Source organism: Notothenia rossii (genome assembly GCF_949606895.1).
Source record: "Notothenia rossii genome assembly, chromosome: 3".
Classification (NCBI taxonomy): Eukaryota; Metazoa; Chordata; class Actinopteri; order Perciformes; family Nototheniidae; genus Notothenia; species Notothenia rossii.
In genome coordinates, this window is record NC_136901.1 from 42,889,098 (window position 1) to 42,901,285 (window position 12,188).

Consider the following 12,188-nt stretch of genomic DNA (forward strand, 5'->3'; position numbering starts at 1 on the left):
TATGACCAGGTGGCGAAGAGCCCTGTTGCCCGACAACAGCTCTCGCGATGTGGAGATAACCTTGCCCTGACAGAGGAGGTGCTGGAGCAGCTCTTTGCCTTCACACGTAGCATCATCTACGGTGACAACAAGAGCAAAACCATGGCTGAGGCCCGTGCTGCTAAATGGAGGACCATCAAAAAGAAATCCTTCATCCGTCTCCCTCCGGATGCCGACAGCTTGCGTCAACATTGCCTCCGTGCCAACTACCTGGCGTATCTGGTGCGCCATCCATCGCTAAAGCACCATCCCTCACCAATCGGACATGGTTGGGAGCTGGTTGGTGGTTGCTGTCGCCCTGTACGTCACACGCGACCCGCACTCCCGATGCATCTACCTGCACCAAGGCCAACTGAAGAGGGACAGGAAGATGAGGAAGATGAGAGCGATGATGATGACGAAAATCGAGTTGCTGCTGTCCAGAGAGGCGATTCATCGGAATCGGAGGATTCAGAATGTAGCGAGGCAGGGTGCTCTGATTCAGACTGATACGGACTCTGTGTCATATTGATAAATTAAAAAAAAAGCAGAATTGTGTTTCATTTGTGTTATTGTTCAAAACTTGCCATTTCTCGAGGCAGCATTTTTGCGTTATTACATGTTGTTTGAAGTGTTCTCATTTGCTAACTAGTCAAGTTACAGCTAATAAAAGTATTTTATTTGAAGGTTAAGTAGTTGTATATCTTGTCATACATTCTTATTTCATGGTAAAATATTAATATGCAGATTATTTGCTTATAAGTCGATCAGTACTCAAAACGTGTGTAATTTCTCGACCGGGTGGCGGCCATCTTGGATTTGTGGGTCCGAACGATGTCATAGCGCCAAACTGATGTCAGAAATGGAATCCTTGTGGTCGACTTACCCCAAAAAGTGCATTTACACATGACTCTAGGCGCTCTGGTTCAAAAGTTAATTTTTTAAGATGGCGCGAGCAGCCATCTTGGATTTGGCCCTCTAGCAAAAATTGCCGGGATTTTTGGGAGGGACCTTGGGTCTATATTTTTTATAAAAGGTCCAATGATGTCAAATCAAGTGTCAAAACATCTTAGCAGAAGAATGGTCACGGAATTGAGGTTCTAGACCCAACTAGAATGCACCAAATAAGCTATAATTAAAACATAAAAAAAACAGTATCATATATATTTATTCAGTTCATTTGAGTTAACTTAAAATAAAAATAAATCAATTTAGTGATATAGGAGTTACAAGACAAGTGCATACGTGTCACAGATACACAGAAGACAGTAATGTACATTTACAAGTAAAGACCCATAACTCCTTTTGTGAGGAGGCTGTGGCTCAGTAGATAGTGTGCTGGACTTCGAATCAGGGGGTAGCAAGATTGAGTCCCACTGCAGTCAGCATGTCGTCGTGTCCCTGAGACACTTCACCCTAAATTGCTCCTGTGGGGATTGTCCAAAGTACTGAATGTATGTAAGTGGCTTTGGATAAAAGCATCTAACTAATGACAAAATATACATGGGAAAAAAAGAGAAAACAAAAACAGTGTGCATGTGTGCGTTTGAGGGATGAGACAATCAGGATTAATCTTTTAGAGCATTTTATAACTTTTTAAAACCTAAAGATTCAAATAAAGGCTATAAAAGAGTTCATATTGGGTAGTTTATATCATTTTTTTAGTATGAAGAAAGTAAGTATCTGCTGATTGAAAGATGTTTCTTTCCCCATGTAAGTCAATGCGAAAATGTTTTTTTGGACTCAGTAACGTCACGGACTGACACGGAAGTTGAATTACCGCCAGTGTCATTTTTCAATAAACTTTATTGAAATCCAGGGGGAAAAACAGACTGTGCCATCAAGTGGTGAAACTACAGCAACACATGGAGGAAATAAAAACTGGAAAAAACAAGAAAAGCAAATCTCTTAAAAGAAAAATGATTTAACCTGTTTTTTTGACAGTTCCTCTAATTATGAATACATAAAAAATATATAATAAATACAATTAAAAAACGTAAAAAAACCAACAATAACATTTTGCAGATGGGGCATTAACACAAATTATTTAAGAGAGGAACAAAAATCACTTTGCAAAACATAAATGATGAATTCTGGGAAAAAATACTAATTTACTAAACAAACAAATTATTCCTTTTCAATATAGCTGCAGTTCAAATACAGACCATTCATTAAAACCCTAATGCAAAGTGATTGTAAAACATTAAGCAGTTTCTAATGATGAGTCAAAGAGTCTCTTTGTGTTGATACATTTAATGAGAAACTAGAAAACAAGTTTTAAGTTTACAGCTCAGATTATTACAGCAGCAAGAATCACATTTACTGAGAACACAGAAAACTAACGGCCGTCACAATGAAGTCAAATAATGAACATGAGATAATATTATATCAGAGTTTCACTCGAACAATGTTTGTTAAAAAAACCAAGAACGTTACAAATGTACTTTATCACTTCTCTTACCCAACGTGTCTTAGTGTTTTGAAAAGTAAATACAAAAAAAACGACCAAAAAAGCAACTCAAACCTTTCAATTGAACTAAAACGTTAAAAAAAATAATTCAGTGTACGTTGTAACGATCAACTATCAAAAATAGCTGTGATAAATAAACGCAAAAGGGGTTCTTGATATGAAATAATATCATAAAGGCAAAACAGAACTGATAAATGGACAATCTACTCTTTCCACAAAATAGTCCCCACAGAAGTGTATTTCCCACTGTCTACATCCACACATTCACAAAATAAACAAAGACAAGTTTTATACGATATTCAATTATAGACAGTTTTCCAGCCAAACAAAACACAAGAAAAAGTCAGCTCGGCGATAAACCGAAATTGTCTTTACTGCCTAATCCAGGCCACTATAGTTTCATTGAAAAAAAGGCTGTTGCTCCTGCGCCCGTCAGCAGAAAACAACTGAAATGTTTTGTAGGCCTATTTAGGCTATAATCCACAACAAAGGAAAACACGACGATCGGCGTGGCACAAAGGAGCGATCTCACCCTGTTTTGGAGAAAATCTCTTTATCTGTGCGCGTCCTCTCCACGGAAACGTGCTTCCTGGTCGGTCAATGCAATATCCACATTCAGTTATTTTCAGTTAAATCCCTGTTGCATTTTAACATATGTATACATGCTGAGGAAGCTTAAATATCCTGCTGAATACCCGCATTCACCACACACACACCTCCTCCTCCCGCGAGAACCAACCCCATCCCTCTCTGTGACGCGCCCACTTAAAAGCCTCTGGGCGTGCCGCGACAGGTGAATATACAGATAAGGCTTAATGATCCACACCCTCAAACTGTACATAAAAGTGGACATTAACTACTGCAGTTGCGAGGATAACATAAATTACATGAATCATAGTTCATTTCATGATAAACAACATGCCTTAAACCTTTTCCCCTGCCACTACAGTTTAGAAGAAACAACTTAAATCAATGTCGTCAAAACGTTAAACACAGAAAAATGTGAACAGGCTGCTTTATCTAATAAAAATTTTTTTTGTATTAACCACAGCACTCACATCTATAGCTAAGTGTGTGAGGACAGCAGGATTTTGGGTGGTCTGAATGTAGTCCATAAAAAACATGTTTATTAGAATGTAGAGTCACTTACATTTGGAGAAAACAGGGGGAATGCTAGCTTGACTCAGAAAAGGATCAGATGGAGGCAGAGTGAGTGCGCTGGTGGGATCTAAGAGTACTGATCTGAGTAAAGTGTTTCCCACATTGTTCACAGTTGTATGGTTTCTCTCCAGTGTGAATACGAAGATGCCTCTTAAGTTGACTTGATGTAGTAAATGACTTGTCACACTGGTCACAGCTGTACGGTTTCTCTCCAGTGTGAATACGATGATGCGTTTTAAGATGACTTGATCGAGCAAATGACTTGTCACACTGGTCACAGCTGTACGATTTCTCTCCAGTGTGGATGCGCTGGTGGACTTTAAGGTCTGGACAACAATAAAAAAAAATTCCACACTCGTCACAGCTGTGTGGTTTCTCTCCTGTGTGAACACGATGATGCTTCTTAAGATGACTTGATGTAGTAAATGACTTGTCACACTGTTCACAGCTGTATTGTTTTACTCCAGTATGAACACTTTGATGGTTTGTTAGTTGATATGATGTATTGCATGTTTTTCCACATTGTTCACAGCTGTATGGTTTCTCTCCAGTGTGAATACGATGATGCTTCTTAAGATGACTTGATGTAGTAAATGACTTGTCACACTGTTCACATGTGTATGGTTTCTCTCCTGTGTGAATACGATGATGGATTGTGAGTTTACCTGATGAAGGGAACATTTTCCCACACTCTTCACACCAGTATGGTTTTTCTCCCGTGTGAATACGATGATGGATTGTGAGTTTACTTGATGAAGTAAACATTTTCCCACACTCTTCACACCAGTATGGTTTTTCTCCCGTGTGAATACGATGATGGATTGTGAGTTTACTTGATGAAGTGAACATTTTCCCACACTTTTCACACCAGTATGGTTTTTCTCCCGTGTGAATGCGATGATGGATTTTGAGTTGACTTGATGAAGTGAACCTTTTCCCACACAGATCACAGCTGTAAGGTTTCTCTCCAGTATGAACTCTGTGGTGAACCGTTAATCCTCCAGAGGCCTTGAAGGATTTGTCACACAGGTCACAGCTGTAAGGTTTCTCTTCAGTATGGATGCGTTGGTGGACTTTTAGTGCACCAGTCTGAGAAAACGTTTTCCCACACAGGTCACAGTTGTGGGGTTTCTCTCCTGTGTGAACTCTCTGATGACGCTTTAAGTTCCCAGATAATTTGAAGGATTTGTCACACAGGTCACAGCTGTGAAGTCTGAGTCCTCTCTGGTTCTAAAGCAACAGACATACAGAGAGAGACATTCATTAAGTACATTTTTTTACAATCTTTTGCAACATGCCTTCTTGAACAAAAACAAAAGTAATTGAGCCATCATTTTCAACTAATGTTATTAAATAACTGTTAAAGAATCACTCAAATGCAGCAGTATGCGTCTGTAGATTTCTCCTAAATTCACCAAAAGTTAGCATTCTAACGTAACATAAAGTACCGCGACCGCTGTTTGCACCATGTAATCAGAGGTATTGTTGGAAAGCTCCATCCCTCCTGCACAATCTCATCAGATCCAAATATGGTAATTTCCTTAGTATCAGCAACCAATCGTGTACAAAGGGGTCTTAAACCAAAAAACGAAATCTCATTGACTGGTGTCAATTTCTGACAATGTGATTCGTTCAGATGCGTCACGAGGTGTGCTAAAACACTTGCTGGTTTAGCTGCTGCTGGAAATTTAAATCTCAAAATGGCAAAAGAACAGCGTTCACATAGAAGTACACAACAATTGTCACTTCCACAAAGCAAGGTTAGACAAAAAACAAATGACCCCAAACATGAAATACCTTCACCGAGTGCGTTGAGGCGCAAGCTGTCATCCAGAGAACAGGAGGGTTTAGGTAGCGCCACACAGCAATCTTGAAAGGTCGTTTTTTCAAAATGAGTTTTTTTCTCATATTCTGAGTGAGAAATGTCAACTTCAGTAGCACTTATACACACCAAACACATAATGTTTAATTCAGAGCCTTTGTTATTACCCTTAAGTTTCGTTTTGCTAACAATGGTTAATATTATCTGATAGCTGAGTTTCTTCCCATTAAGTGGGTATGACACATTAATAGGTTTTTAAATGTTAAGAAGCCCTCAGACGCTGTTTCTTGCAGATGTTGCGATCTTTCCCCCGCCCGCAGGGAATGGGGCTTAACAGGTTAAAGAAGAGACACTACATACTGATATACACCTGAACATCAGCAGGAAAGGACTCTTTAAAGTAGAGATATTACATACTGATATACACCTGAACATCAGCAGGAGAGGACTCTTTAAAGAAGAGACACTACATGCTGATATACACCTGAACATCAGCAGGAGAGGACTCTTTAAAGTAGAGACACTACATACTGATAGACCAGGGATGCAAACTCATCAGGTATGAAATAGGTGACAAGGATCCGACCCCATGGAATATCGGCATTAAAATTAGGAATCAGAGGATTTTAGCAGTCAGAACAACTAAAGCAGCAGTGTTAATAATAACAGAAACGCCAAAGAGTCACATCTAATAGAAATATATAAAAGCATTTATTTTAATTGTGTAGCAGTCAGTTTATAATTTTGGCAGCACTGTTTTTGTTTTGTTAGCACTGGGCCAGAGATAGGTCAAATCCACCTAAATGACACCTTTTTTGTTGTTGTTGCTAAATCTCTCTAAAAAGCTCAAATGTCGCTTTGCATCAATCTTGATACAGGGTACTTATATGTTATAGTTTGGATTCCTAAAGCTTTTAGTCTACTAACCCATCATTCAAGGGTGTTTTTCACTATAAGTAATGTTTTTTCTTTTGGACGGACACAATCATTTACATTTTATTACTATGTTCAATCTGAATTCATTTTAAATTGGACCTATAATTCTATATTTGAAAAATATATTGTAGAGCCATACCTATATAAAACATGTCTGTGAAGGTTTTTTTTCAAAATACGAAACATATCATGCATTTTAGCCATGCCCAATGTTGCTCTATTTGCTGTATTCCAGCCCTGTTTTTGCACTGGCTGATTCTGTGACGTAGCTTTAATGCAAATGAGCTGCAGCTGACCACGCCCCCCCCCGCAGAAAAGGGGGGCGTGGCACGGCCCCGGCACGAGCGTCATGTTACCATGCTTGCTGTGAATACGAGTGGAGAAGAAACATGTTCTCTCAGACAAATGCATGTGTTGAGTATGATTCCGAATATGACACTGAAAAAGCGGAGGTTTTGGTGGAAGTGCAAACATTTCGGTTGCAGCAGGACGTTTCTGAATGGTTATTTGGCAAGCTGTTGTCCCTATTTATTTTACGTTAACTCTGTTGTTACGATGCTTGCTACTTATTCCGTTTCCATTCATATTTTGGCTAATTAGCAAGAATGCAAAGTGTACAGTTTGCAGAGGTGGGGACTGGAATCACATGACTTGACTCGAGTCGCATATTTTTTGACTTGAGACTTGCTTGACTAACATTGATAGAAGACTTGACTTGGGCTTGGTATTCATGACTTGAGACTTGACTTAAGCTTGAGATAGATGACTTGAAAGGACTTGAGTGTTTAAAATTAAATATTTGCGTTTGTTTTTGTAGTGAGATATTACGTTTAGTTTTTTCGAAAAGCGTGATTATAGCGCTATGCGCGCAAACCTGGCAACCCACTAGAAGGCAGGAGTCTCAGTTAACATGGCAGCGGCTAGCGTTACTCCACAAATAGTCAAGTTTGGATTCAAGGATTATGTTGTCGATGACGGTAATAAGAAGAGAACAGCGGTATGCAGGGTCTGCAGCATAAAGATCAGTGACACGACCACCACAACATCCAACTTCATTCGTCACTACAAAAAAAAAAACAGAAAGGTGCGTGCATGTGTTGTGTTAGCTAGAAAGCTAACGTTAAGTTTAAGCTACGTTAGACTTGGCTTCAAATCAACAAAGCATTGCAAAGAGAAGACAAAACGGTAAATGAACACTAGAACCACCAAGGGATTCATTTGGACTAACCCTGATACTGACGGGCTGTCAGGAGAGAGAGAGAGAGGAAGAGAGACAGTGAGGGAGAGAGAGAGAGGGGGCGAGGGAGAGAGGAAAAGAGATGCCTCGTTTATTTCCCCTGTGTTATTATCAGAAGTTACTGTACACTTTTGAATAATGTAGTTCATCTACTTTTAATAGTTTGTTTACATTTTTTAATTATGTTGTTTTTGTTTGTAGAAGTTCACCATTCCTTGATTTATGGTAAAATGAATCTGAACTTTTTCATCTGTTATGATGATAAACTGAAGCAATTTCTAAATTAAACCAATTAAGTGAGTTTTAAATCATCCTACTTAGTTTATAAGGAAATTATGAAGAGGAACAAATTAAATGATTTGAAAATGATATCTATGTAGGTGCTGACGCTGTTAGCGGTTCCAGTGTTAACAGAAATTTAAATTAAATATGTGTAATGGCAAATGCCATATATTAGGGGTGTAACGGTTCACAGAATTCACGGTTCGGTAGTGTTGGAGATTTGGAGGATGTTGAAAACCAACCTCGTCTCCGCGTGTCGTTTGCTAAGCTGGGTGAATTCGTAAAAAAGGAAGGGATTAAGAAACACCAGAATACAAGTTAAACAATAATCCTGCTTTTAATGATATACAGTAACGATACAAAATACAAATACAAAGAAATCACGAAGCACTCTGCAGAGTACTCCGGGCTCAGGTTCTACCACGTGTGAGACAGGTCTCAGGAACGGCCGGTGAAAAACAAGAGCGCGAACCAAAGGAAAACACAGTCTTTCATACTAAAACACAGGAGGAGGAGGTGTACGTGCTTTCCCCCAGAGGTCATCTTATTGGCAGAGACCAACACATGGCCTGTCGCACCCAATCAGTGCGACACAGCAGCTTGTAGCCAGCACACACACATCTCCTTTTTATGGCCCTTTGTCCCTGAGTCCATCTTCCCGCCTCCTGACTGCCACACACAAGTTAAAAGTATGTTTTAAGATATAGTTGTTATAGTTGGCTAAATATACGTAATACATGTTAATTACTTTCATATCAATAATAACGAGGAACACATTACCTATGCTCTTAAGCAGTATTAGAGATGCTTTTCAAATAGTCAAACTTCACACAGGCCTCATATACCTTCCATTTGTTTGAGCTATTGTTCACATCTTTACTTCAAATAAAAGGTTTCACATTGTATATTTCCAGCTTCCTTTACACATACTGTTATTATTAATACAAAATAACCAACCACACACCTCTATTGAAAACAAGTCGATTCCCCTGACAATTGATATGCTGAAACTCCTCGGAATGTGTCCCTCCCCCACCTCTCTCTCTAAACACACAGAATTCACCTCAATATATTGGGGGAGGAAAGGATACTTTGTCCCTTCAAATTTAACACACATGAATATATATAAGGTGACATTAAAATGAATATACCAGATTTAACTTTCCTGCCATAACACGCTACTTTAATCCTTCAAATAATTCAAATAATCCTTCAGTAGGTACCTCGGTTTGGGGGTCACGGTTCGGTACGGGTTCGGTACAACAAGAAAAAGCAAAAACAAAAAATCCCAAATGCATAATTCCAGGTTTATTGTTATGTATTTTTGAACAGTAGTGCAAGTTTCAGTTTAAAAATAAGGAACTCTAACATTTTGAATATTTAACTGTATTATAATGTTAAAAACAAACCACAGACAGTACCACACGCACTCAGATGCCCAGATGATCTATAATGGCTGATGTCAAACAAAAAGGTTCAATAAGCTGTAAAACTAAAAAGAATGTCTTGAAAATATTACATCATAAATAATAAGAAAGTGTCTCAAGAGCGCATAGCCGTTGAAATATATATGCCAATAGCTTCAGTTATTTATTTTGGTCTCACGGCTTTCATGTCTATTGGCTTCTTAAAAACAGCGGGGAACTGCTGTTGTCTTTTGCCGGGCTCCGGTGATTGGCAAATCTGGGTGATGCCTTCTGATATGATTTAACATGTTTGGCGTGTGTTCCCATTAGCATACCGCAACGCTGTCTAACAACGCCGACACACCGTCCTCATCCGATCCATCACTCACACTCCATCGTTATTGTAGTCCACAGGGAACCCGAAATGTTCAAACACAGCTGATTTAAAAGAAGCAGGTGGTTTCTAGCTCCTGTGTGTTATCTGAAATCGCCATACTAACTTTTCTTCTTGTATTTTGTTCGTTTTGTTGTGTTTTCTTCTTGTTCTTCATTTGTTGTTTAAGCGCGGCTGGCAAACAGCTTTTAGGCGCAATACAGCCCCCTGGATTATAAATAGTGTAATGGATACTGCCCTGAATGACAGACCTTTTTCCCACTTGTAAAAAAAAAAAAAGGCGTATTCGCATGTGCCGAACCGTAACGGTACGGGACGAATACGGATACCGTTACACCCCTAACATATATCATTTTCTTACCTGGAATTCTGCCTTTTTGATTGAGTCCTAGCTATATTGTCTGCAGTTCTAGGGTTAATATGAATCTAATATGATTGTCATCGGTCTAAATTAGATTTCAAATGATTAACTGTGTATGTAATGAAGATCATAGAGTGGGTTGAATCCATTTTCATAACCACTGTCTTTTAACTGATGCGGAAATGCGGAAACTGGAGGAGGGTCAACCAGTTATTAAATCCAAGGGTTCACATACTTTTTCCACCCTGCACTGTGAATGTTACATGGTGTGTTCAATAAAAACATAAAAACATATAATTGTTTGTGTGGTTTTAGCTTAAGCAGACTGTGTTTGTCTATTGTTGTGACTTAGATGAAGATCAGAACACATTTTATGACCAATTTATGCAGAAATCCAGGTAGTTCCAAATGGTTCACATACTTTTTCTTGCAACTGTATAGGGAGACATTAATCTTTTCAGCATATATAATGGCCGCATTACGTTTATAAATAGTTTACAGTCCTTTTCTTCCAACATTGTGCAACAAGTGTTACTGTTGGAAAGTTCAATAACTTTGGGTCATAAAAAGTATAACTCCAGATGCTTAAACACCTCAGTTGTCAGCAATGTGTGTAGTTTCAAATGTGTTTTTAAAAGCTCAGTTATTGACTTCTTTATACAGGTGTACATGTGGAAATTGCGCTACAATGCCTTCTGAACCTGAGAATGTGTGCTGCATTGAGATACCACAGGTAACATATTTGATAGCTTCACTAAGTTGTTTGTTTAGAGAATACATTTTTCACATGTTATTCAATATGTTTATCACACTAGGGGTCAAGACGGATGCAGGAACTTGAGGACTCCATGCTGGATTGGAGCCAGTGTGCCTCAATGTGTTCTCCCTGCAGAATGCCTTTAATATATACAGAGCTGAATATGGGAGACTACAGATGAGGCAAATGCAGCAGTGAGTGGTTTGTTGTTTATTTTTTTTGTATGACTGAATTTGTAAAACGCATGCTAATATTGTTCATGGAAATAAATACTTTTGTATATGGTTTTATGCAATCTTTCATTTCATTCTGTCATTGTACATGGCATTACTATTATATACACTACACAGCAATGGCATAACACACCCATTTGTTGATGACAAAAAAAGTCCACACACAACCTTTTGCTTTTGAAATCTGCATATACTACTTTACCCATCAAACATGAATAATCATGACACATTTTATATAAACTGTCGGAATTTTATTGTCAAAATAAACAGTTAATTGAACCCATAAAAAATAAGTAAACATACTTGTAATTTACATAAATGACAGGCTTTTGAATAATTATTCTTTGCAATTATTTCAGGCGTCACAGGTATCTAGCCGACAGAAGTTTTGTGAGCTGGTGCTGGGGCTTCCTTGGACGCAGGATCAGAGTGGTGATTCCGGCCTGTGTTATCCTCAGGATTCGCAGGGAGTTTCCTGATCCGCAAAACGTCTATGTTGTGTTCAGATAGCAGCCAAATTGAACCGTGTAGCATAACCTGCGATGACCTCCTCCCTGTCAGGTCGCTCGTATTGGGAACACAGGTCCTCTGGGATGGGTATCTTCAAAACCTCCTGTGTGAATGGTGAAGGGTCCACAAAGACTTGGTTGAAGATGAGGTCCATCAAGTTGGCAACGTAACCTTTGCAATATTTAAAAAAAAGCAAAACAAATATTTGGTTTCGATTTTTATATGCATGTGAAAAAATAAAAACAGAAAGTTCTTCCAACTTATTTTCGTTTGTGCAATACATATTTCATATTTAAAATGTATAAATAGGAAAATTACTGGCACCTTCAACAGATTTATATATTTATTTTTCATGCACTTGCGTCCTAATTTATATGGAAGTCTACTCTTTTACTTCTGCATTTATCTGCCATTGTTGTTGTAATGCTGCAGTTTGTTTTGAAAGATATTTGAAAAGTAAAATATCCAATGTAACGTGTACATTTTTTTGTGTAAATAGTTGTATAGTAAATATTTTAAACACTTACGGAATGTGGGGTCAGTCTTTATGGGTTTTGCTCTGCATTCTCCCTGCCTGGCCTTTGGGAACTGCAGTTTATTC

At 38.5% G+C, this 12,188-nt stretch overlaps 2 protein-coding genes and 1 long non-coding RNA gene across 5 annotated transcripts in view; all 3 read right to left on the reverse strand.

The window, feature by feature from the left end:
- The window catches only part of LOC307033598 (uncharacterized protein), a 127,804-nt gene that overhangs the window by 15,449 nt on the left and 100,167 nt on the right, over nucleotides 1–12,188 (reverse strand). The gene's annotated exons all lie outside the window — the stretch shown is intronic.
- LOC307033597 (uncharacterized protein) overlaps nucleotides 1,169–12,188 on the reverse strand; it is a 25,353-nt gene continuing 14,333 nt past the window's right edge. For all 3 annotated transcript variants that reach the window (XM_079672125.1, XM_079672124.1, XM_079672126.1), the window contains exon 3: nucleotides 1,169–4,879. In XM_079672125.1, coding sequence (XP_079528251.1) covers nucleotides 3,683–4,879 — 1,197 coding nt within the window. In that variant the 3' untranslated portion in view covers nucleotides 1,169–3,682. The remainder of the gene's footprint in view (nucleotides 4,880–12,188) is intronic.
- On the reverse strand, nucleotides 8,245–12,188 carry LOC307033599. Its single transcript, XR_013806572.1, has 2 exons — nucleotides 12,115–12,188; nucleotides 8,245–11,758 (listed from the first exon to the last, which is right to left on the reverse strand). It is a non-coding gene; the product is annotated as an uncharacterized lncRNA (long non-coding RNA).